Raw genomic sequence first — 27924 nt, 5'->3', positions numbered from 1 at the left:
CTCTTGACCTATGGGATAAGCTGGCCCACACGCATGATGTGCCATGCAGGGGTGTCCCCCACATAGGGGAGCCCCATGCACAAGGAGTGAGCCCTGTAAGGAGAACTGCCAAGAGCAAAAAAAAGTGCAGCCTGCCCAGGATGGTGCCGCACACACGGAGAGCTGATGCAGTAAGGTGACGCAACAAAAAGAGACACAGATTCCCAGCACCGCTGGCAAGAATATAAATGGACACAGAAGAACACACAGCGAATGGACACAGAGGGCAGACAACTGGTGGGGGGAGCACGGGGAAGGAGAGAGAAATAAATTAAAAGAAAAAAAAGGAAACCAAGGGAAGTGGATGTAGCTCAAGCAGCTGGGCACCTGCCTGCCAGCCACATGGGAGGTCCCAGGTTCAGTTCTCAGAGCCTCCTAAAGAAGATGAGCAAGACAGTGAGACAATGCAACAAGATGACTCAATAAGATGACATGAAGAGAAACAACAAGCAGGGAGCAGATGTGGCTCAAGTAATTGGGTGCCTTCCTCTCACATGGGAGGTCCCAGGTTTCTGGTGCAACAGGGGGAAGAGGGGAAGGGAAAGAAATAAATCTTAGAGGCTGTTTGGGGATTTTGAATTGAAGTATACTTCAAATTTTACCCATTTAAATTAATTGAATATAGGCTCCTAAGAGGTACTCTGGTGGTGAGGTTGGAGGTGTATTTTATATTTTACTGAACTCATGAAGTTATCAGCAATGGACTACTGAAGCCGGACAGGACTACATTTAATTGCTATAATTTCATAAGAAAAATTTTTAAATAAAATATTTAAAATAAAGCATTTTTTCTTTGATAACCAAAAATGTCATTTATTTTTGTTATGAAGCCAAAAAAGGAACTAAATAAATGAAAATACTTTCTCAGGGAAGTTTATTTTGGATATTGAATAGTTTTACAATGATACATTGTACAAAGGAACAGAAAATAATTTAAGAGAGCATTTGAAGCCCTGGGTTCCAATGCACTCATAAAAGCAGCAAGTTTCTTACTTATTTTCATTGCTTTTTTCAGTTTATAGATCATTACTCTAACTTTATGAAACTACTCAAATCAAGGCAAGAAAAACCAAAAACCAAAGAACAAAAAAATCAGTTCAGTCAATTTCTATTCAAAACAACTTTTATCTTCTATCTTTTTTACCAGCTTTCCTCTTTCCAGAGAGTAAGTGTTTGGGCTTCATATCAAACACATGTCTATCTGCCTCCCCTTTCCTGCCCAAGCGATTCATCTTCTTTTGAGCATTCTTCATCATAGTCTTGGTTTTCTTCACCATCTATAAAGTAAAAACAACATAAAATACATTACTGAAAAATAAATTTCCATTGCATATAATAATAATAATCACTTGGTTAATAGTCTGTCTTAACGTCCTTACTCTGCTAAGTTCCATGAAGAGACCCATTGCTGTTTTCCCTCAAATTCACCACAATATCTACAGGAACTCAATATTAAAAAAAAAACAAAACTGCTTGCCAGTTTACATGTAGATTTTCTCCTATAGCTCAATGCTGAAAAACTACCTTTGTTTTTGTTTTTTGTTTTTTTAATGAAAAGAAGTTACAGCAAAAGAAACTGTATATACCCAAAGCTTCCAACTTGGGGGGAAAACATCTCCAAATAGCTTACCCTGAGTTGGTTCCCTGACAAGCTACTTGGAACTGAGGGCCCAGGGTCTCAAGATGCTGGGCAGTACCACATCCTAATACTTCATTAAATGTCTGGGGCCTAAGCTTGGACCACTTGGTGTTCAGTCATATTTATTCATCTATTTCATAAGGCCATGCTTCTGGATACATCCCACCACCCTCCCACCCTCAAAATAGTAAAGTATTAGGGAATGGCCCACCAGTTGGGCAATGGTCCATGGAGCCACTGTACCCTGGCCCAAACACATGTCTTCACAGGGTGGCAGGGTATGGGGGAGGCAGTGTGCCTGTTAACCCTTTGCCTGTAAGTTCCTACTTTCTTCAAATGACAACTACTGGTGTTTGCTCTGAATCCCTCATGTAAAAAAAAATGAGGTAATAAATTATTATTATATTACACTTTAAAGACACTAACCTTGACATCCCGAAGACCAGAAACATCACGTGGAGTTCGAGAGCAACTACGACTCCGAGCTACAGAAGAGGGTGGAACTGAGTCTTCCCGTTTTCTTTTCCTAGTGGCACTCCGAGATCTTCTTGCCTGGACTGCATAATGGGCCTGAATATCATGAAAGTAAAGTAAACTTTAGTGCTTCAAGACTTCAGACTTGCTTCTAGGTTTAGTGATAAAAATAAAGTTACTTCAACAAGCAGAAGAGCAGTGAGGAGTTTTAAAAAACATTATCAAATAAACTAAGGATTTTTAAAATATGCAAATTCTGACTAATTATTGGGCAAATGTTCTTAGTTAACACAAGCTCCTTGATGATACAAAGGTTGATTTTAATTCTATTTTTAAAAATTTAGAGACCTGCTTTATTTCAAAATTGTTCCCTTACAACCTAAACCTTTAGATCAGCATCACAATTTTTTAAAAAATTATTTATTTTTTCAGGTACCAGGGCCAATGATTGAACTTGGGCCCTCCTATGTGGGAAGCTGGCACTCAACCACTGAGCTACACTGGCTCCTGAGTTGTTTTTTTTGTTTATTTGCTTGTTTGTGTGTTTTCTGGAGATTCTGGGGATGGAACCCAGGCCCTTGTATATAGGAAGCAGGTGCTCAACCTTTGAACCACATCTGCTCCCAGCATCACAATTTATATTTCAGACATGAAGACTTACTTTTACTTCTCTCTCACATCTCCACTTTGAGGGCTATGTGAACACAAAGTCATAACCATCAGACAAAAAATTCAACCTTGATACTCAGCAAAGAAATGGCACATAAGAAAAGTAAATAAGAGGACAGCTTCTGTAGTCAGACCTAGGTGAGGTCATAGCTCTGACTAGTGTTGGTTGTAGAACTTTATAAACAAATCCCTTAATTTTGCTAATCCTGAAATATAAACTAGGGATAATAAAACTGCCTCAAACAGTAAGCAGGGATTAAGCACAACACTTAACAATGAAAATTCAGAAGCCATGTATGTACTTTAAAATAACACTCTACGCAAGCAAATAGGTATTCAATATGTTGCTGATTAAAATCCAAATTAATCTTAATCTAACCCTTTTGGAATGGACTTTTAATACAATTATCTTTTTCCCCCCAATTATCCTCTGAATATGGTAATTCTACTTCTAGGAATCTGGTCTTAAAAAATAATCTGGAATAGGAAAAAAAATTTCTTTTAACCAAAATAAATATATACTGGCATAATTCAAAACATCAGAAAAAAAAAGAGAACTCTAATTGATCCTGAGAAGTTTCTAATCTTTGGGTTCCATAGAAATGATGGGGTTGGAAAGACTTCTAGGTTCTTCCAATAAACTATTTAGAGCTTAAGTCACTGTGTTTAAGTAATGCTTCATGTTTGTTTGATAATTGATTTGAAATTAATTAAAGCACTAAGGAAAGACTCTAGTTGAGAAAGCTTAAAATCAAAGTCATGGTTCAAGTAAAGAAACTGTGTACAACAAAATTTATCTATTTTGTTCTCTTTGACATTCGATTCCAATTTATACTTCCCTGATGTCAACTAAAAAAGAAATTTTATGTTTCTTATAAGCCCCTAACTTAGTATCTTTGAGGAGACAGCAAATATTGGTTTTCTTTTAACTGCAAACCCAAAGGCTCAAAATTAAGAAACCATATAGTTTTTACTCAATTAAAAATGTGAGAAATTTATACTAACTTAAAAATGCTTATAATGTGCAGAGTATGACCACAAATATATAAAATTTTAAAAAAGGAAATGGGGGGAGTGAATATGGCTCAAGCAGGTGAGGGCCTGCTTCCACATGGGAGGTCCTGGGTCCGGTTCCGGGTGCCTCCTAGAAAAAAACAAAAACAAAACAACAAGCAAAACAAACGAAAAAAACCAACTCAGAGGAGCCGATGTAGCTCAGTGGATGAGTGCTAGCTTCCCACATACGAGATCCTGGGTTTAATACCTGGCCCTGATTGCTCAAAAAGAAAAAAGAAAGAAACAGAAAAAAAATCCTGTGCATAGAAAAATGACTAAAAAGGTATCTACCACATTTCAACCTAGAGTTATTTTTGTGACTTTTTTCTTTTGCATTTTAGTGTTCTCCAAGTTTTCTATTAACATGGAATAGAAGATAACGTGTGTGTATATAAAAAAATAAAACCAATAAAAGTTAAAAAAACAACAACAAAAAACATTGAGGTCACTTCACAGGACAGAAAATGTTAATGAAAATGGAATATTCAACTAAAGGATGTGAAACTTTCCATACTCCTCAGGAATGATTTTGTTAATTAAGCACTTGAGAGCACACAAGGTCTCCCTAAAAATGTCTAGAAATTATGAATCATAACCAAACTAAGTTGTGAAAACATCCTTTCTCCATCAGCAGCATAGACTCCTCAAACATGCTTATACAAACATCCTGAAACATTCACTGAAATACTGACTAGAACAATGTAACTAACATATGTAAGCAATTAATCTTATTTAATGAGCTATGCATCCAGTGAGTCACTGCACATCAAAATTCCATGCCAATAAATCTCAACAGAAATACTGAACGTTCTAATTTCTTTTCTTCTGTATTTTTAAAATCAATTTTTATTCCCAGATTTCCAAAACCCTGGCTTTTTTGTAACAAAATTGCAACCAACTGTTTAAATACCTAAAACCATCCTGACACACTTACATTGTCTTTATCATCCATGTCAACACCAAGACTACGCATCTCATTTTCCAAAACTTTCCGCTGAACCTGAAAAGGGAAAAAACATTGTTTTAAGCAAAATTAGTTTGATGGAATGTTGTAATAAAAAAATTTCAAGGGGAAATACATCTTTTACAATGATCTCTATTACACTTCTTAAAGTAATTATGTTTTTTATGCGAGCTCACTTTTGAATTTTTAGACACCTCAATGTGACCTGTTAAAACACATAACTAACACTTACTCTGCATTTGCTATGTGTGAGACACAACAGATGATATTTGTCTTTCTGTTCTTCCCAACAACTGCGGGGATTAAACGGTTATTGTCTACACTGTATGGAAGAGATCACTAAAGTGAGAGGTTAAGCAATGTCCTCAAGGACAAACAGAGGCAGAGACTGGATTTGTGCTGTCACAAGCCAAGGAAGGTCAAGAATACTCTGCCACTGTCAGAAACTAGGAGAGGCATGGAATCCTCTCAAATATGTATTAAGTACCACTAAGAGAATAAAAAATGTCCAAAGTTGGTCAATATCAGTCATTTGCTGTCATATGAAACCAGTATTTTCAAATATATGAATATCCACCGAGAGGTTTCTAGAATTTCAGGGTAATTCCTTTCCTTTTCCATTGCGTTTTTACTGCCCAGCGTCATTGTCCCTTTTTTTGGGTGGTAGTGGTGGGGTGGAACTGCTCCCCTCTTACTGCCTTTCCCATGTGGTTCAGGTTTGCTGTCACAGGACCCAGATAGCCATATGACCTAAGCCTGACCAAATACAGACTCCCTACCTGCTACCCCTGACAAGAGTACAGAATTGGAGAGAAGATGCTCTAACAAAGAAAGAGAGCTAAGCAATGGAAAAAATCCTGACATCATTTAATCCATTTGTGTCTAAGGTGTGATTCATCCATCCTCATCAGTTACCTCCATCAGTAAGTTGCCTTTTGGGTTTAAATTAGACTGGGTTAAATTTCTGTAACTTGTAAAAGATAATAGTCCTGATGAATACAGAAATCAAAGAATAAGGAAATGTTAACAGTAACTGATGACTTTAAACTTCTACAATTCACAAATTACAATCTTAATTATTACACAACTGCAAAGTGACTGAATCCAATAGTGCTGACCCTGAAGCTTGAAAGTACCAAGAAAGAAGTCAGAATTTAGAAGATAAAAAATCAATATTGCAAGTCAACATAATACCAACAAAATAAGATATAAAATCTTATGGTCACATATGGGTTGAAAAGTTTCATTTAGCAATGATTACTCAGAAATTCAAAATATGCTAACAAAGAGATCATGCCTTTTTGAAAAGACACAAAACTTGCCTTTTTAGCAGTTCGAGGCATTCTGGGTCCCTGTGTATTCTTTTCTTTAGACTGCAGAATTTTCAGTTTCTTTTTTTCTCTAATTTGCTTTGCCAACTGTCGGATTTCCATCATTTCCTCATCTTCACTTTCAGATTCACTGTCATACTCACCAGCAGCTGTTCTTAGTTCTTCTTCCTTTTCTAACTCTTCCAATTTCTTTAACAATAAAGTCAAATTAAGCAAAATTAATTTAAAAAACCTCATAAAGAAATAAATGTAGCAACGATTATATGGGAACTACATTTCCCCTAAACCTCTGAGGACACAAGGAACACAACGGACCAAGTCCAGAGACAAAGCTAACGTGCCAGAGCTGAATTTCAGAGGAAATGGATTCTGTGGCAAAAACAAAGACTACCCAAATATTAAACTGACACTACACAGCTAATTGTTCTATGCCACTTCTCTTATTTCTTTTCTATTTAAAAAACACCCAGACATCACATTCTTATCCCCACACGTCCCAGAAAGCATAAGAAATAACCTCAGATTCTTAAAAGAATTTTTTAAAAAATCAACCTGAGCTAGTCTTATACTACAACATCGCATTTATCCATTCTAACATAATGTCTTTCTGAAACATAATCTCACTTGCTGTATAGTTAATACAATTTTTTAAAAAATGTATATATTTCATAAACTGATAAATCTCAGACCAAAGTCCAACACAATCAGATATGACCATACACTTATGTTCATAGTATTATTTATGTGAAAAATGTAGAGTGACTAAGGCTGGAAAAGTAAATAAGACAGGACAAATCATGAGTGGACCTGTATCCATGCTAAAGAAACAGTAAAAGATGAGTCAAACAGGCACAATTGAGTTTTCGTGTTTCATAAATGCAGGTGATGGAATAAAACAGGGAAAAGACTAAAAGCAGGAAGAACAACATGGCAGAAGTAGTGAAGCTGAAAACTAGCAAAGAGAGAACAAAAACTATTTCAGAAGTGGAATAAATAGGAAAAGATAAACAGCAGAGGAAGCTTAACATTAAGGTTTATTCCTTGGGTACCTAAATAAACAATCACACTATCATCCAGATAAATGTCTGGAACAGAAATGAATTTGAAATGAAGGGTATGAAGCATTCTACGGTGGCTTGGAGTTATGTACCCCAGAAACACATGTTCTTAAAATGTAATCCAATCCCGTGGGTGTGAGCCCTTATAAACCTATTTACCTTTCGATGAGGTTACTTCAGTTAGGGTGTGGTCTAACTGACTCAGGCTGGGCCGTGATCTAATAACTGAGGCCTTACAGAGAGGGTGAGAACAAGAGCCACAGGGAACAGCCTGAGGCTGAAAGTCAACAGAACCTGGAAGAGAAGGGAGAAGCCAGCACAGGACAGAAAAGTCAAGGACCAAGGACAATTGCAGCCAGCCCCAGAACACCAGTCTTTTGGGTGAAAGCATTGCCTTGATAACATTTTGATTTTGGACTTCTCCTAGCCTCAAAATCATGAGCCAATACATTCCATTGTTTAGGCCAATCCATTCATGGTATTTGCTTTAGAAATCAGAGATAATGAGACTGAAAATATAAATTAAGGAGGGAATTTGGGAACTGAAGAGTAGAAAAATAGGAAATACAAAGGATTTTTTCAAAAAGCTTGATCGAGGAAAGACAGGATAGAAACTAAAGAAAGGTAGCATTAAAAGATAGTTTTTGGTTTTTAATAAGTTGGGTATTTATAGATTAAGAAAAATCAACAAGAGAAGAAGGGATGGAAACAGGAGAAAGATATCACAAGTGGAAGAAATTTTAGAGATGACAGAGCCAAAAAATCATGAGAACAAGCAGAGGAATGAGCCCTGCAGAGAAGGTAAACCTCTTCTCAGAAGGATCAGTGTGGAAATATGTAGAAAAATGAGGTTGTTCACACTCAAAGACTCAATCTTCTTCATAAGGTAAGGTCACCTACTGAGGAGTATGAATAGGTCGTTTGAGAAGAAGCAAGCAAGTCTGCACTACTACAAATGGCAGAAGCAGAGCAAGTAAGAACGGCAAAGGCGGGGCTGAGAGTGAAAAATTTATTTATAATGTCCCCAGCCTAACTGTGTGATTTTTCTCCAGAAACACTCAGAGGAGAGGAGGCAGAGTGATCAAGGATTGGGAGGTTTCAGGGTAGGTATAGAAGAATAAAGGGGACAAATATAGGAGAGCCAAAGCTGTACTAATATATTCTAGTGATTACATTTAAAAATGGAAAAAAAAACCCACTTGATATAAGGTGACACTGACCTTCATGACATCAGGATCAATATAATCAGCTATATTATGGCCTTCCCAGATCTCTGGTATCTTATCATATTTTTCAGATGAATTCATTAAATTCCAGTACTCTGAAGATTAAATTTTAAAAGGTTAACTTTATAGTAGTTATGAATATCTTCAACTATTATGTGCCTAAAATGAGTTATAACTTAATGTGAAATCATATCACTCTGTAAAGATAAGAATGTATTTATATTCAACACTACATAAGGAAAAAACATGCTTAAAAAAAGAATTACTCCAAACATTTTCCAAGGTATATCAGACCCTCAGGGCCAAATGGCCAAATAGTAAAAAAATTTTAAAAATAAGATATACCTAAAGGAAAGCAAAAGGCATGAAGGACAGATTAACAATTTCAACTTGTTTCAACCTTTCAAAGCTGTGAAAGCTACAAACATTATTTCCTCATCTTAAAACTACAGAAAACTATCTGGAAAGAAATCTCAGGAAGCCCTATCATCATGCAACTTTACTTTAATACATTAAAAATGAACAAATATGCTGTAAGACTTTTACTTATTAAAGACATTTTACTTTTCTGAAATACTTTATTTGCAATTGTTATTTTAAAATATCACACTGTACTTTGTATAGCACTTACTCTGAAGATCTAAAATATAGTCATCTCCCATTTCCAGCTCAATATCTCGTTCCTGCAACAAAACACAAAATTATAATTGGCTTTATTATGCCTTTCAGGTTCAGAAATGCTATGTACACTTCTTGTCACTATGAAATAACCTATCTAAGATCCAATCCATTCCAACTGTGGCAGGTTCAATTCCTATGTCTGATAAGAAAGCTGTTTTCTTTTGTTTAACCATCTGACATTCTATGTAATTACTCAAGTATACTATCCACTGCCATCTCCCATCAACTAAAATATAAGCTGCACAGGAATTCCAACTTGTTGGGTTTTTAAATGCTATGTTCCCAGGGCCTAAGAGAGCCAGGCATTTAGGGGCTCTCAGAGTGTGTTTAATGGTTATAATTCTCATTTACCAGTGGCGCTTATAGCCTACAGTGATGCCCCTCTCCATAAATGAACGAGGTTGAGAATTTATTTAAAGTAACCTACTCGTCTCTTTTTTGGTTCCTCAATTTCCATTTTTTTCTTACGAGCCACTACTCCTTCTGGGATGAAAGGAGGCCTTTCCTAAGAAGACATGATTAGAATTATTTATTTGAAACCCCTGCAACTGAAAAAAAATTTTTTTTCAAAACTAGAAGCAAACTCTCTGTCTTCCAAAGAAACAAATATACACAGACCAATTAAAATAACAATATATTATTCTGTGGGGAGAGGAGTGGGTTGCAGGGCAATTTGGGCAAGAAGGTGAGGAAGTTTTCACAGCAGATTCAAAAGTTTATTTAAAAAAAATAAACATCAAGATGATCTAAAAGTATTTTGAAAAAGAAAAGTGATACAAAAAAATAACAGCAGAGCAATGGAATAGAGAAATTTGGACATAAACCCATGTATATATGAGAATTCAAAGGAAAAATTAGATATAATGGGCAAACCATTTGAAAACAAAGCTGATTAGTATCGTCCACCTCTCATAACAAATTCAAGGGCAGAGGAAAGACTTCTATTCAAAATAGAGTAAGATTTTAAAAAAAGAATTAAACCATGAAAAACAAGGCTACATTTTTTTTTTTTAATTCTTAGAATGGATGGTAGACCTTTCTATATGTAACAAATATCCAGCAACCTACTATGTGTCATTTTGTTGAGATAACAAATAAAAAATACCAAAAATCAAAAGATCAAGTGACAGGAAAAAAAATTTACAGTATATATGACAAGGGTCTGATTTCTTTAACATACAAATTATAAATCAAGTAAAGATAAAAAACCTAAAGAAACAAAAGGTCAACAAGCACATACAAAGTGCTCATCTGCACAAATCATTAAAGAAACATCATAGCAATAAAACCATCTTAAACCACTAGATTGACCAAAATTAACATGCAATGTAGAAGTAAAGAAAATAGATTCTCAAATTGTTAGTGGAGTAATTAAATTAGAAAGGCATTTTTGAAGGACAGTAACATTTTCAATGCATATATCTTATGAACCCTCTATTCCAATCCTTGAAATTTACTCTATAGATATATTTGTTATAAAACATAAGACAGATGGCTAAAGATGGGCACTCTAGCACTGTTTGTAATTACAAGAAATTAGGATTAAGTTAAATATCACAGGGGACTGTGTAATTTTAATACATATATACTTACAAATGGAAATGATTGCGTTAGAGCTTCATGTTACTAATATAGAAACATGTACATGATAAATTCTTAACGATAAAATACAAAGTGTAAGAGAACGGAAGACATTTCTGTTTGTGTTTAAAAATATTTTTCTAAGTATGTTTATATACCACAAAAATTTCTGGAAGGATAAACAAAAAGTTAACAGTAATGGCCTGGGAGAGTAAGAAGTGAGTTTCTGCTTTCTTTATACTCTTACCTAGTTTTCACTTCTTTACCACATACATACATAACTTTTATTATGAATGAGAAACTCAAGACCACTTATGAAATTCCTTTACGTATGTGCATATAATTTGGCCTAAAATTCCCGGAAAAAGGTATGAAGGCAGTATCTACTCACTTTTTATCAGTAGCCTGACTGTTTATCATAATTTATCAGGAAAATAATCTTATTTCAGAAGCTCTCAAAAAAAGCATTCAGTCTCACCTTATCATCTCTTTTGTTTGGTACAGCTAAATGCAATCTGTTGAGCACTTCATTCACTTTATTTCCTTTCATTTTGGTTTCAACTCGATGAGCCAAAAGCCTATCACAAGCCTAACAAAGTATTAAAAAAAAAAAGATACAAAGTCACAAAGACATAGTACAATAGCTTCTAGGGAAGATTGAAGAATGAGACTCCCTCACTAAACAAATCATGTTCTAAAAAGTTGTTTGTATGTCTGCATTTTTGCAATTTACTATGCATTTTCCTTTAACAACAACACATGGTAGCTAAATTGTCAAGGTACCTCCTCAAGGTTAAAGTGTGTAGCATACTGCACTTGTGCAAGGAGCAAGAAGCTTCTTTTTCTATTTTTGGGCTGAATGCCAACCTTAGAGTCCCTTGGCCAAATTTAACATCTCCCATATCCCATTCTGCACCTTCTCCCATCATTAGAGATCCTCTACCAAGACTCTTGGAGCCCTTGAGCTGTCCTTCTTAAAAGGAATTTAAAAAGTAACCATACCTTTATTTAATATTTTACTTCGTGAATTCTAAGTTGAAACTAATCTGAGTAAAATCAAGAATATCAAAGTTGTCTTTTCTTTCTGCTTCATGCAAAAATAACATAATAAAGCAAAAAAAATAAAAAAGCAGCATGTGAAATCTGACATAAAACTATATCTCCCAAGGTAGTCCTGCTTTTCATACTATTTTTTGCCATCTACTTCTAAACTGGTGCCATAAAAGCACTTTTTGCAATAGCTGCTATGGAAATATGAGGTCAGGAGACACGGCAGATATTTTAAGTTAAAATCACCTATGGTTGGAATTGTAAAGCATTTCTTCAAATCATTAATTGGGAGTATGGGGTAGGACTTAAGATCCCATCTTATTAACTAAGGCAATATTCCTAACTATCTACCTACTATGAGTGCTCAGAGTATTAATAAAGCCTAGCAGAAAAACTACTTTTCTCTAAAACTAGAGAAAGACTTTAAAATAAAAGACTGATGTCTGATTTTACGAAAGTACTAACCTCTGTTTTAACTTTAATAACCCCTTCCTCTGTCAGGGTGCTGGTTTCTATTACAGGAAATCCTTCAGCCTGCAAATCTATAAATATTTTCTGGGAAGACAAAAAATGTATAGTGCATTATTAATTTCCAATTCTCTGTGGAACAAATCTTACTGTTTCGCAAATGGATATTACAAATCCTAATAGTTCCTAAAACACCTGTGTTTTTTAAAAAACTCTTTCGAAGAACAGAAATCTCCTAAAAACAGTTACTTGGGGAGTAAACGTGGCTCAAGCAATTGAGTGCCCACCTCCCACATGGAAGGTTCCGGGTTCAGTTCCCAGTGCCTCCTAAAGAAGACATACAATGAGCAGATATCAAGAAAAAAACCAAAACAACCAAAAACCAACACTTACTTATTTTTCTCCTATATTCTTCAATGATTAAGAAAATAGAAATTACTGGATCAAACCAGACTAAAGCAAGTGAAATCCTTGGCTCTGTGAAACTTTCTATAAGACCTCAACTTCCAAAAAGAAACTTTTATGCAAAACCAAGATATCTATTTTTTAGAAAGTATTTAATGTTACCTGTTTTAAAATTGAATTCCACAGCCTATAGAGAATTCTTTAGGAAACATAAAAATGTTTATAATTCTAATTAATTTACTAAGATTCTAAGAGAAGGAACTTCATTTTTTTTTAAGGAAGTATCAGGACTAAACCCAGTACCTCATACATGGAAAGCAGGTGCTCAACCACTAAGCTACATCCACCCCCCACTATATTTGCTCTGTTTTGTTTTTTTTTAAGATTTATTTATTTCTCTCCCCTTCCCCCCTCCCCTAGTTGTCTGTTCTCTGTGTCTATTTGCTGCCTGTTCTTTGTCTGCTTCTGTTGTCAGCAGCCTGGGAATCTGTGTTTCTTTTTGTTGCATCATCTTGTTATGTCAGCTCTCCATGTGTGTGTGGCACCATTCCTGGGCAAGCTGCACTTTCTTTTGCACTCGGTGGTTCTCCTTACAGGGTGCACTCCTTGCACGTGGGGCTCCCCTACACGGGGACACCCCTGCATGGCATGGCCCTCCTTGCGTGCATCAGCACCGCGCATGGGCCAGCTCCACATGAGTCAGGGAGGCCCGGGGTTTGAACCACAGACCTCCCATGTGGTAGACGGATGCCCTATCCACTGGGCCAAGTCCGCGTCCCTACATTTGTTTTTTAACACCTTCCTGATGCTACCTATTTCCCCCTCTTCTCTGCTCTCCAATTCTTTTTAGATTGAAAAACTGAAACAACTTACTAGAGATATGGGTTTTTTTTAAGACAAGTTAATTTTCTGAGGCCAGTATTTATACAATTGGTTAGAATACACTGTAGCTCTTTAAAGGAAAACAGTATTGCTATTTCAAGAAGCCTACTTCTGACCAAATATTACATTTCCAAATAAAACAGAGAGATCAAGACCTTATATTTTAACTTGTATCAGTTGAAGTATATGCCGAGAGATATGACCAGGTATAACTGCTTATTCTAGTGCAGCAGTACTCAAAACTTTAGTAAATATCAGAAACATCTGGAGGGACTGTGAAGCCACAGACTGCTGGGCCCTACTCCCTGATTTTCTGATGTTGTAAGTCTGAGTTGGGACTCAAGAATTTGCATTTCTAACAAATTATAAGTGCAAGTGATACTGATGTTGCTGGCCCAGGAACCACATTTTGAGAACCACAATTCTAGTGCACTGCTTCTCAAAGCACTTATCCTGAATTCCTCTTTAAAAGGGTTATAGGGTCAAATCAGTTTGAAACATGATGTATAAAATGTTATCTTCCCCTTGGAAATTTACAGTAAACATTACATATTCAATGCTCTGAAAAGTCCTATATTACAAGAGCTTAAAGAAGTTCATTTTCCTTTGTCTAATTAGTCCTTTCCCAAACTTATTTAACGTCTTTTAAATTATATCTATGAACATCCTTTCTAACTAGAAATATTTTTTGGAAAATGTTGTTCTTGTATGTAAGATTTCCTAAGGCCTGAAATAAAGCATATCTTAAGGTACTTTCTTTACATCATCAATTTTAGAAGAGACCTTTTGTACGTATGTAAATTATTTGCCAAAGGTTAAATGTATTGATCCACTGACACATGGACTTTTTTCAGAGTTCCAAAAATAGAGTAGGAATCAGGAATCCTGTGCTGCAGTTAGTCTGCCATTACCTAGGATGTTTATGATGGTCCTATCACTAAATCACTGAGCCTATTCCCACAGCTGTAAAATAAAAAAACAGAACAGTATTGCTAAAATTCCTTCTAAAATCTGATCAAGAGAGAATGAAATTCTGAATTAGTAGGTAAGAAACATTCAAATTGTTACAAAAATATTAAGGTGATTTACCTGATCATCTTCAGAAAGTTCAGCTACTCTCTTCACGTCACATTTGTTTGCTACAACAATAAGAGGCTAGCAAGGAACAAAAATAATGCAGTTAATAACATCATACTAGGTTGTACATAAAAATATTAATTTAAAAGTTAATTAACAGTAGTTGTTAATATATTAGTTATCATACCTTATTGATAAAAAGAGGTCTAATATTTTGAAAGAGTTCGAGCTGTTCCTTCAATCCATGGCCACACTGCTCAGACAAATCCATTACATACAGAACGGCAGCACGAAGGTGGGCCAGCGCTGTGATGGCCTGCATTTCAATGGTGTTCCTGTCTTCCAAAGGGTGATCCAAAATTCCTGGAGTATCTACAACCTAAAAATCAGATTTCATTATTCCAAAGAATACTTATTTATAAACTTTTTTTCCAATATATCCAGTAAATAATTCACATTCCCAAACTAAACCTGCCAAAATAATAACATATTAATAGATCTTCCAAACTTACCCTGGTAAAATAAACGAAGGTGTAAAAGTGGGAAACAGATGAAGCTCAACCAAGTGGGCTCCTGTCTACCATATAGGAGGTCCAGGTTTGATGTCCAGGGCCTCCTGGTGAGGGCAAGGTGGCCCACATGAAGAGCCGGCCCACGAAGAATGCCAGCCCACGCTGGAATGCCGCCTGTACAGGAGTGCCCTGCTGCATGGGAATGCTGCCGAGCGCGGGAAAGCCACCCTGCGCAGGAGTGCCAGCCGATACTGAGAGCTGGCGCAGCAAGATGACGCAACAAGAGACATAGAGAAGGGAAGCGGATTTGGCTCAACGGATAGAGCGTCCGCCTACCAGTGTCGCTGACAAGAATCCAAGCAGACACAGAAGAACACACACAGGAAATGTAAACAGAGAGCAGACAACGGAGGGAGAGAGGAAGGGGAGAGAAATAAAAAATAAATCTTTGAAAAAAAAAATTACTTCATAATTTACAGTATTAACTTGTACTGTGGAAAACAGACCACTTCAAATTTTAAAACAGTACAGGTCATTTTTAATGAGAGAATTAGAAAAGATGACAAAGAGCACTTAATTTCAGTAAAAGGGACATCACAGTTAACATAATACAAAAATCCATACTGTTAGCTGGCTGTTTCCCTTGACCGTTACCAAAGAAAAATTAACTACACTTATGTAACTCCAAAACTCAAATGAGAGAAGAGGATTTGACCCAATGGATAGGGTGTCCACCTACCACATGGGAGGTCCAAGGTTCAAACCCAGGGCCTCCTGATCCGTAGATGAGCTGGCCCACACGCACTGCTGACGTGTGGAAGGAGTGCTGTGCCATGCAGGGTTGTTCCCTGCGTAGGGGAGCCCCACGCACAAGGAGTGCCCCTGTAAGGAGAGCCGCCCAGTGCAAAAGAAGTGCAGCCTGCCCAGGAATGGCGCTGCATAGAGAGCTGGCACAGCAAGATGACGCAACAAAACAGACACAGATTCCGGGTGCCGCTGACAAGAATGCAGGTGGACACAGAAGAACACAACAGCGAATGGATACAGAGAGCAGACAACTGGGAGAGTTGGAGGGGAAGGGGAGAGAAATAAATGAAAAATAAATCTTAAAAAAAAAAAAAGACTCAAATGCATTTTCTTTACTGGTGATAGGGCCATTTCAAGTTCTTGGTGACTCCAGAGAATCTATTTTCCCCATCTCCCCACAATTCTCTCTTGAGGAGACACAGTTGACTCTATACTAAGTGCATTATTAAATGCACAGATAGTATAGTTCTTTAAAAATCATCAAAATCAGGAAAGCAGATGTGGCTCAGTGGCTGAGGGCCAGCTTCCCACATATGAGGGCCCAGGTTCAGGCCCCAGTACCTCAAAAACACCAAAACCAAACAAAGACAAAACAAAAATCAAAATCATATCCACTAAAAAAAAACACTAAAACATCTGTTCTAGCTCTAAAGGTAAGAACTCTTACCTGCCAACGTAGATACTTGTAATCCATGTGCCCAACAAACAAAGATTTGGTCGTAAAGGCATAAGGCTGAACATCCACATCTGCTCTTGTCACCTTAAAATAAAACAATCAAAATTTCAATAATCATAAGGAATTTTATACCTTCTGTTTCCTTTTAAACAATATAAACATGGCATCTACAATTAAGACTAATTTCTTTTAGTAGAAAAATAAACAAAATAGGCCTCAAATGATTAAACGTTCAGGACAAGTTACCATGCTTACAAACAGACTAACTCCACTTCCCTCATATTGCCTAAACCATAGAGGAAGAGCATCAGGAAGGCTAAGGAGGGCCCAGTATCTGGAGGACATTCATCCTTTAACTGAAGCCCAAGAATTCTCCCCTAATTTTCCCAGCTCTTGTCCCTGGCACTAGGCAACGTCTGAAAGAATTTTCTATGATAACAGAAATGTTCTATAAGTACACCATCCAATATGGCAGCCACTAGTCACATGCTGTTACTGATTTCCTGAAATGTGGTTAGTGTAACTAAGAAACTGAATTTTTTATTTTAATTTCCATTATTAAAAATTTTAAAAGCCACAGGTGGTGCATGGTTAGCATATAGACCACACAGCTCTACCCTATTATGCTTAAAAATTATTCACACTATGCTTAAAAACTATTTGAAAATGTCAGATAGGTTACTGCAGACCGTTAGCTTGTCACCATGTCACAGCAACTTTTGGATAAAGTAAAAACTTATATATCTACCTAAAATCAAAAGTGTTATTGGCCAAAGTAAGCCATAACATATTTAACATTTTGTGGGGTAGGGGGTTGGGGTATGGGAGGATGAGGCTGAGCTGTTGCTGGTTGTATAAAATTAAACGCAGTATCTATTCCTTTCAGGTCTCTCAAGTGCTGCTAAATTGTTCTGAAGTACTAAAACACTAAATTACTTAAATAGTACCAGTGAATCCTAATAAACTCACTCAAGTAAAGACTGACCAATACAGTGAATCAAATAGTTTATGTGAAAGTCAATATAGCAACCAACATGATGTATCAACAAAGAAATACCTTTAGAGAGTGGGAAAAATGCATTTCAATAAGCATAATATTTAAAATAAATAACTCCTCTGGCACTATCATTCCCAAAATATGGTGCAATAACACATCCTTTGAAAAAGTCTATTTTTTTAAAATAAAAATATATTTACCTCACATTTCTTAAAAATTTGTTTGACATGTACAACAACAGAAGGGTTTCTATAATTGCAATGTACACTTAGATTCAGACAAAGAGTTAATCCACCTTAAGAGAAAATCAGGTATTTTTCAGGAGTTGAATACTGCAGACTAGAATTAAATGACTAGACCACCAAGAACATTACAAAAGTCAAACTAAATTCCATGCACCCAGAATACAATATCACTTTCACCAGAAATAATCACATCATCACCTTAATAATCAAAACCAGACCAACCTTGTTGATGAAGCTGGATTTTCCAACATTTGGGTACCCACACAAAAGTAGAGTTCTCGTATTTGGATCAATGGTTGGCAAACGGGATAAATGCTGACGCACTATGAAAAGTTTAAATATAACATGTTAAATTTTCTAAAAAAAATTAAGGGACTCAGAGTTTAAGATTTGCTTCAAATTTTCTTTTCAACTCAGTTACACTCCAGGACTATGGTAATATTAATCTCACTACAACATTATTAAGTGATGAAGAAAATAATTTCATCAAAAATTATTTGCAAGATGAGGGAAACTAACCAAATTTGAATTAAAATAATTTATAGTAGAAAAACACGTGCGTTTAAGATGGCAAATAATTGTTTCAATAAAATCCTGCTACATTCAGAAAACTATCCTAGAAATTAAAAAACCAGGTAAAAAACTGAAAAATCAGTTTCATTAGTTTGGATGCTATCTAATTTTTTTCAAAGAAAAGCACTTTTTTTTGAAAAAGAAAATATCATCAATAGGTGGAACTATGAGTTAACTTATTTTTATGTATTTTCATGTGATTTATAATGTCTATGTCTTACCTATCAAATATGAAAAAAAATTTAATAGTGCTTTTAATTTGTAAACATTGTAAATACTAACCCCTCCTCAAAAAAAAAAAATGCCTATTAGAATAAGAAAACTGGGAAAAATAATTTGACACAGTCATCCCTAAAATAGAACATGCAACAAATAACAAGAGCAAACATGGGAAACGGACTTTGGCCCAGTGGTTAGGGCGTCCGTCTACCACATGGGAGGCCCGCGGTTCAAATCTCAGGCCTCCTTGACCCGTGTGGAGCTGGCCCATGCACAGTGCTGATGCGCGCAAGGAGTGCTGTGCCACACAGGGGTGTCCCCCGAGAAGGGGAGCCCCACGCGCAAGGAGTGCACCCGTAAGGAGAGCCACCCAGTGCGAAAGAAGCCGCCCAGCGCGAAAGAAAGTGCGGCCTGCTGAGGAATGGCGCCGCCCACACTTCCCATGCCGCTACAACAACAGAAGCGAAGAAATAAGATGCGGCAAAAAGACACAGAAAACTGACAACCGGGGGAGGGGAGGGGAATTAAATAAATAAAAATAAATCTTTAAAAAAAAAAAAAAAAGAGCAAACAAACACTTCAAGAATAAGTTTTCACATGGACCAAGTGCCTTAACAGAAGACACTAAAACCTATTTTTTGCCTATGTATAATAAATACCTTGTTCCAAATATTCCAAACTCTGTTTCTGTCTCTTGATAATAGTACACATTCGCCCAAGGGCAGCCCGTTTCAGCTGTTTGCAGCGGTAGAGAGAATCTCCATATTTCATAAGCCGCACATAATCTTTAGCAACACTTAAAAAAATTAAAAAATACATGAGATTTTTCACTTTTCAAAATAGATCAAAAGATACTATATTAAGAAAATGTCTTACTTGTCCACTAAATTTTTGGCAATATTTATTTGTCCTAGAGCCAACTTATAATGATCCTTGTCATAGAGAATATTCATCAAATCAGCATAAAAAGGATGGATATCCTGTTGGGGTAAGAAAAAAAAGAACGGTCATTTTGGTTCAGTTCTTTATCCCTGTAAGTAAGACTTGAAGAATAATTCCCTACAGAAATATATCACACTTTTTGCTTTCCTCAAATCTCTCTGGCATCTTCTCAATTCTCACTCTCTTGGCTAACTGCCATTTATTTATTTCACTGAGAAAATACAAGTCATCAGCAAGGAAGTGCTGTATCTACCCACCTACCTGCACCTTCGCCCAAATACTCCCCCTTCTTTATGGAGGAGCTGTCTGAGGTTCCAGTCAAGGCCAATTCTCCACTGATGTACTATATCTGCCCCCACTCAAGAATTTAGCTCCAAACTTTCTCCCCTCACTTTTCCATTTTTAATTCTTACATCTCTACCAATTATTCCCATCAGCCTACAAACATGCTGTTATTTCCCACTTGAACCCACAATCCTTCCAACTACCTCCTCATATTTTTGCTCCCCACTTCTTGCTAACTCCATGAATAAGCATCTATACTGTACCTGTCCTCCCACTGTCTTGAATCCACTCCAGTCAGAATTTCATCTCTACTGCTCCATCAAACAGCTCATCAAGATCTCCAATGACCTTCCCAATTCCCATTCTTTACCTTACCAGACTTAGCAGCACTGAATGGTTGGTCACACCATTCTTCCTGAGGCCTTTATATAATTGGCTTCCAAGATCCAAATCTGTCTGGTTCTTTATTTATTTATTTTTTAAGATATTTTAAAAAAATTTCTCCCCCCCCCACACCCCGGTTGTCTGTTCTCTTTGTCTATTTGCTGCATCTTCTTCTTTGTCCGCTTCTGTTATTGTCAGCAGCACGGGAATCTCTGTTTCTTTTCATTGTGTCATCTTGTTGTGTCAGCTCTCCGTGTGTGCGGGGCCATTCTTGGGCAGGCTGCGCTTTCTTTCACGCTGGGCAGCTCTTTTTAGGGGGCACACTCCTTGCACGTGGGCCTCCCCTATGCAGGGGACACCCCTGCGTGGCAGGGCACTCCTTGCGTGCATTAGCACTGTGAGTGGGCCAGTTGCACACGGGTCAAGGAGGCCCGGGGTTTGAGCCGCGGACTTCTCATGTGGTAGACGGATGCCCTAACCACTGGGCCAAGTCCGCTTCCACTTCACAGAAACTTTAAACGCCACCTACATTTTTATCTCCAGGCCAGATCTTTCTCTTGAACTTCAAATTATGCGGCCTATCTACTTGGATGTCTTATACTCATCTTGCAATTAATATGTACAAACCAAGCTCTTGATTTCTCTTCCTCCTTCTCAAACCTGATCCTCCTTCAGTCTCTTTTATCTTGGTAAATGGCAACTCCATTGTATAAGGTGCTAAGATCCACTGAAGTCATTCTTCTTTCTCTCATTACCCACATCTATTGGATTAGCAAATCCTGTCGGCTCTAACTTCAAATGATATCCTGAAGCCAACCACTTATCAACAACTTCACCACTACCACAGTCACTACATCTCATCTCTCACCAAGATTACTGGATTAAACTTTTCATTGTCTCTTATCCTTTTACATCCTCCTCAAAACAATGCAACCAGTCACTCTTATAAAATATAAGTCAAAGCATGCCATGTTACTCCTATGCTCAAAACCCTCCACTGGCTTCCTTAGAAATAAAATTTGAAGCTGCTCAACTTGTGCATCCCTACCCTGTTACTTCTCTGATCCCGTCTGCTAGTACTCTCCCTCTCATCTACTCTACGCCAGCCTCACTGATCTCTGTTCCTCGAAGACATTCCACTTTTGATTCCAGGGTTTGCTGTTTCTTTGCCTATAGTGCTCTTTCTCCAGATATCCACAAGGCTCACTACCTCACTTCCTTCAGGTATGCTCCAATGTTACTCTATCAAAGAAATAAAAAACCACTGAGCTGGCATGCCCTACTCCTTTTGATAGCTCAATTTTTTTTCAAACTATCTGTTTCCCCCCACCAGAAAGGGGACAGGGACTTGCATTCACTGTATTCCTAGTGCCTAGAACTGAAACAGCCACATAACGACTGTTAAATGACTAACTGGATCTAAATGCCACTTAGATATTGCTCTCAGATAACTCTCTCTATAATTAAAAAAAAAATAAAATAAATGTTCATAAACTTGATTTCTCCTGCCTCTAATGTATAAAACACAAAGCCAAGAATGAAAAAAATAAAACTTCTTATAAAGAATCACTAAACTCTGGTTCTAATTAAATCAAAATATGTTCTTTTTGCTAAAATCAGGTGTTTTCTAATACCAAACCATTATTTATATATATTTTAATGGCTTTCTCTCCTTGTCCTTTTAATTTGATGTGTTTCCCACATACTGCCTGAAGCACATTTTTTTAACCGCCCCCCCCAGTGGCTTTTTGCGTGCTACCTGCTCTGTGTCCATTCGCTGTGCGTTCTTCTGTGTCTGTATTGATTTAATTTCCCCTCCCCCCTTGCGGCTTGCTTGCTATCTCCTCTCTGTGTCCATTTGCTGCGTGCTCTTCTGTGGTTTTTTTTTGCTTGTCTCCCTTTTATGTTGCGTGACCTTGCTGAGTTGGTTCTCTGTGGCGCTTGCAGGCCAGGCAGTGCTCTGCAGCATGCAGGCAAGCCTGCCTTCACAAGGAGGCCCTGGGACGCGAACCCTGGGCCTCCCCTATGGTAGACAGGGAGCGCAACTATTAAGCCACAGCTGCTTTCCCATTATTTATATTAATGTCTGTCTCACCCCTTTTCTCATCCCCAGGTAACTTTTTTTTTTTAAGATTTATTTATTTCTCTCCCCTTCCCCCCCCCACTTGCCTGCTGTCTGTGTCCATTTGCTGTGTTTTCTTCTGTGTTCACTTGTATTATTCTCAGTGGCACTGGGAAACTTCGTCTCTTTTTTGTTGCATCATCTTGCTGCGTCAGCTCTCCGTGTGTGCGGCACCACTCCTGGGCAGGCTGTGCTTTTTTCACATGGGGCGGCTCTCTTTATGGGGTGCACTACTTGTGCGTGGGGCTCCCCTACGAGGGAAACACCCCTGTGTGGCACGGCACTCCTTGTGCACATCAGCACTGTGTGTGGGCCAGCTCACCACATGGGTCAGGAGGCCCTTGGTTTGAACCCTGGACCTCCCACTGTGAGCCAAATCTGTTTCCCCAGGTAATTTCTTAGTTCCTGCCCTTTCCCAAGAAATTATTCACACATTCAATAAGCATCTATTGAGCAACCTGTGTCATGCCCTAAAGAAAGATTGAGTGCTTTTTCTCTAGTAAGAATTCTTACTTTTGATTTTAAACACTTCTGCATTTTTAAAAAACAAGCCATTAATGATTCAAACATTTTTGAAACATAAACTAATTTTTTTCCCACTGCCTACCTTCAGAGACTATTTTGGAACAATGGCAAATTTAGGTTTTAACACCTCATTGCTGATCCCCACAATCTTCACAATCACAAATAATCTTACAACCACATGATCAGAACACAGGAATCTTTTATAAACTTTTTAAGACCTTAATAGACTATACCAAGTAGTTCCTGCTTTTCTTTTCTATAACTAAGTAAATGGGTAAACTGCAACATGGGCAGAGTTAAGAGTTCTCTTTTTAGTTTTACACAGAAGCTCCCCATGCAACCTCTTCTTGCCAGTGAGGAAAATAAAATGGTCAGTGTGGAACCTACCATCATCTGCTAACAAGGAACAACAAATCACAAACAGTGGTGGACCCTAGGCAGCTGACCCAAGCTGAGCCTGTAGGAAATTAAAGAGGGAAGAGGAGATGAAGCCCAGACATGGCTGACAGAGAATGCTGAGGTTCTGAATTTAAAATCTACAGTTTTCAAATAGCTTGGATTGTTCCCTGCAAGCCTGTAGGCTACAAAGAAACCTGAAATGATAGTCTTGGTTCCTCTTAGATAGGATTTGGTTGGGGTATGAGGAAGAACACCAAGAAATAAAAAACAACAACAACACCTGGATTCTGTTTCCAGCTTTGCCACTAACTTACTGAGTAACCTTGTCTAGTCAATCATCTTGTTTCCCTCTTTCTGTCAAATGAGTAGACTAAACTAGTTAAACAAGGGTTATCTGTAGGATTTGCAAAACCATGCTTAGAAAACCATATTTGGGGAAACTTATTTGGCTCAACTGATAAGAGCGTTGGCCTACCATAGAGGAGGTCCAGGGTTCAAACTCAGGGACTCCTGACCTGTGTGGTGAGCTGGCCCACGCATAGTGCTGATGTGCGCAAGGAGTGCCGTGCCACGCAGGGGTGTCCCCCACGTAGGGGAGCCCCATACACAAGGAGTGCACACCACAAGGAGAGCGGCCCCGCGTGAAAAAGTGCAGCCTGCCCAGGAGTGGCGCCGCACACACAGAGAGCTGATGCAGCAAGATGATGCAACAAAAAGAGACATAGATTCCTGGTGCTGACAAGAATGCAAGCAGACATAAAAGAACACACGGCAAATGGACCTAGAAAGCAGACAATGGGGGGGAGGGAGGGCAAAGGGGAGAGAAATAAATCTTAAAAAAAACAAAGAAAAAGAAAAAAAGAAAACCATATTTGTCACAGTACACACTGCCATATGTTATAACTCCCACTCCCCCAAATCACTTACATCCAACTTGGGGAAATCTGTTAAAATCTGTGAGAGTCTGTCATGGTAATTCTGTTGGGTAAATTTTACTTTCCTCATGTAAAAATGTCTAATGCGATGAATTTGGTAATGTTTATGAATAACTGTTGGAGTCTTCCGTTGAGTCTTTGATAATGTCAGATCGATAAAGTCCTGCAATTAAAGAAAGTAATTAAGACACTGTTATACCAAAAAGCCTACTTTTCATCCACTTATTTGAAACCTTCTTAAAGGCAAACACCAGTATAGTATCTTTTAACCTACAGATATCTCTTTCCTCTAACTAAATCTTTAGTTTTTTATACACAGATCTGTTCACCTTTATATTTAGTTTCCGGCCTTTAAGAATCACTTACCAAACAGCTGCTGAAATGAATTTTATCTCATACTTTTTTGATGCTGCCTTAACTTCCAAATACCTAAGAATCTTTGAAATTAAGTAGTCAGAAAATTCAAGCATAAATTAGAAAATTAAGAAGAAGAAACAATTCTACAATTCCAATTTTAAAATACATATATTTAACTTTGAAAGTACATAAAATAATAGGTAAAACTAAAATCTACTATTTATAATTTTTCCAGATTCTGGTCCTAAGAGTATATATGGTGACTAATTGAGGATATAAAAATTTTTCCATCCATTCCCTAGTGCAAAAAGTTCTACTTTTCTTTAGTAATGACTCTATGGTGATACGTCCTCTTTATTTTTACTTCCTCAATCCCACGTATCTAACCATATCATACTACTTGATTTTTTCCTTAAACACATTCATATTCAACAATACTGTCATCTACTATAAAGGAAGACTAGGATAGTCAGGTGCTGAAGATAAAGCAATAAACAAGATATATACTCCCTTATCTCAAAGAACTTAGGGTCCAAGGACAGAGAGACAAGTAAACAATTACAATACAGCCTGTTGAAAAACATGAGGGACATAGACTTTCACACCTGTGTGCCTATGCATGAGATCGCCTCTACTTCCCTCCACCTGGTAGATTCTATTACTCTTTAAAGTGGCAGTTCAAAATATTTCCCTGACTGTCCCATCCACTAACTCGCTGTACTTTCTGTTCTCCCAAAGTGATTTATATTACTTTACTATAGCAATTTTAACAAAGTGCTTCTACTTACCCTTCTAGAAAATGACTTCCAAAAAGATAGGTACTGTATTTTATTCATTTTCTAGCCATAGTATCTGGTACACAAGGCACTCACTAAATACCTTATAGAATGAACTTTATCCCATATTTTCTTGTTGCTATTTTTCAGTTCCAGTCACCCGAAGATACTATTACCCATCTTTTAAACATAAGTAAACTCATCTGTTCTCTATAAACAGAAGTCTCACTCATGTCAAAGACGATGGTTGCTGTTCTACTAATACATTTTAAAGGTCTGTCTCTACATAAATCAAATATATGAACAAAACTCATATGATCGAAAGAGCTCTATTCCCTATCAGACAATAAGTTTGTGCATATGACGCATTTTAAAAGAAGTAAAGAACTCATTGGACAAATCTGAGAAATCACTAAGAAAACATAAGGCTCAAAAATGCAAGACATCATCTTCAAACACACAAAAACAATCTAGCAAGAGATTTGCTATAAATTATCAGAAAGAAATAAAATGTGATAAGAGAAAAGTAATGTAACAATTCTGCTATGAATCTAAAGTATCAGTTCTTAAAGTTTTCCAAGTTCAACTCACTATAGTTTGAGATCTGAAAAGGAAAATAGTGAAGCGCATCTATTCACTAAACAGTGAGTTTAACAGTATCAGCATGAATTTGTCCTCATTTGCAGTACTAAGTACATACCAAGTGTTTCATGATGAATGCTTCTATCTATGTAATCATAAATCAAATTAAACATTCACTACATAAAAATGTTACTTTTTAAAAGTCTTACTTGAACACGGTGATACAAAGGAAAATTACAAGCTTCTGATGTAACTTATAGATGATAGTTAACAATAATATTAAAATATTTTTGCAGCGATGGCAAAGAAGCTATATCAATTCTAAGGGGCAATAAGTGGAGGGTTTAAAGGGTTATAAGGGGTATGGGATTTTTACTTTTGAAGTAATGAAAAAGTTCTAAAATTGACTGAGGTGATGACAGCACAACTGTGATGAAAATGAGAGCCACTAAGTGTACACCTTTGAACGGATTGTACAACACATGGAACTATATAAAACAGTGAATCCTGTGGTGGAAGACGGGACTGTGGTCAACATTACAAATATGAGAACATTCTCTCTTGAACTATAACAGATACATAATGTTAATACAAGGTGTCAATAATCAGGTGGATTGGGGAAAAATACACCAAATGTAAGATATTGGCTACAGTTAGTAGCAATATTTTGACGATGCTTTCTCATAGTTTGTTCAACAACCATGCAAGGTATTAATGGTGGGGTGATGTATGGGACCCTGTATGGTGATAATGCATGTTTGTTTTGTAAATTCAGAACTTTTACTATACACTTATTGTTTATGTATGTTCAGGTATGAATGATGTTCTTCAATAAAGTTTTTTAAATAAAAAAAGTCTTAATAGCACTTTTTGGACTCACTTTTGCTAATTCTACTAACATTATACAAATTTATCTTTGCCATCTTTAATCTGTTAACGCCCGGGAAAAAAAAAAAGCGTTTCCCAAATCCAACAGTGAAAGAGAATGACTGAAAAACTAAAAAGTGTTAAGCCAAGAGAGCAGCAAACTAAAACTGAGTGGAGAAGGGAAAACTGTATGCTGAAGTCAGAACCAGAAAGGTTTTGAAAGCAGGACTCGACTCTGGCTGCGGGGCTTCGAATACATCATTCAACTACTGCTTGAACATCCTACCTCGGATATTTAAAACACCACTACCCCACACTAATCAACTCATGACAATCCGTTCCAGAAAACTAGGTCCCTGAGAGAAGGAAAAAAAACACAAACCCTACTCTCAAGAAGATCTGGCCTAGTAAGTGGAAAATGACAACAGGGAGAAAAAGGTGAGCTGCTCTCTAAACAGAGAGGTCCACGGGGCGAGCAGCTGCAGGAAACAAACTAGCCCGGATCGCTGACAGGTCCCTCGTCCCAAAGGAGAGGACAACGCCCCCCAAGGGACCACTGGGCACAGCAGGCTGGACCCGGAAGCGCTCGTGAGGAGCAAACACAGAAATATGAGCCTGGAATCCAAAGGGCTGGCTACAGCACTTATGGTGCTCGCGCACGTGTCACAAGCACCGATTCCCCTAAAAGCGAACCAGCCAAAGAGAAAAGCGAAAAAGGGAACTTCTAGAGCAAGAAGGAAGCACAATGACAAGTGACAAGCTGTTTACCTTGGCGGACGGGACCACCATAATCTTCTTGAAATTGTAGTGAGCCATGCTCGCGGCCGGTAGCCCACTACCAGAACAGCGAAGAAGAAGCTTCACGATAAAAACCACGGCGTCTCCGCAAGGGGCGGGACTTCCGCCGTCAGACTGGCGACCGCGTGCGGGGAGCTTGCGTCACTTCCGGAAGGTTCAGCTGGGGTGCGGTCCCCGACGTGAAGTGTGACTTCCGCCCCACACGGATGCCCTTCGCTTTACACAGCGCCTCCACCTGGGTTGGAGGCTGTGTTGCGGTTCCTTAGCCGTCTCATTGGGGAGATAAATCCGAGGGTGGCAATCAGTGGAGAGTAGCGGAAGAA

The 27924-nt window shown here is 37.6% G+C and overlaps 1 protein-coding gene across 1 annotated transcript; it reads right to left on the bottom strand.

Moving 5' to 3' along the window:
• Positions 1-896: 896 nt before the first annotated feature.
• On the bottom strand, positions 897-27715 carry GTPBP4 (GTP binding protein 4). Its single transcript, XM_058297651.2, has 17 exons — positions 27572-27715; positions 24214-24384; positions 19506-19609; positions 19289-19425; positions 18060-18160; positions 16587-16679; positions 14788-14979; positions 14613-14678; positions 12234-12323; positions 11197-11307; positions 9565-9642; positions 9088-9139; positions 8451-8551; positions 6164-6361; positions 4812-4877; positions 2105-2248; positions 897-1316 (listed from the first exon to the last, which is right to left on the bottom strand). The coding sequence occupies exons 1-17, from the start codon at positions 27617-27619 to the stop codon at positions 1164-1166; spliced, it is 1905 nt and encodes a 634-aa protein (XP_058153634.1). The 5' UTR covers positions 27620-27715; the 3' UTR covers positions 897-1163.
• Positions 27716-27924: the final 209 nt, after the last annotated feature.

The sequence above is a fragment of the Dasypus novemcinctus genome, chromosome 5 (genome assembly GCF_030445035.2).
Source record: "Dasypus novemcinctus isolate mDasNov1 chromosome 5, mDasNov1.1.hap2, whole genome shotgun sequence".
Classification (NCBI taxonomy): domain Eukaryota; kingdom Metazoa; phylum Chordata; class Mammalia; order Cingulata; family Dasypodidae; genus Dasypus; species Dasypus novemcinctus.
Note: the sequence above shows the minus strand (reverse complement) of the source record. Positions and strands in the feature narration are given on the sequence as shown.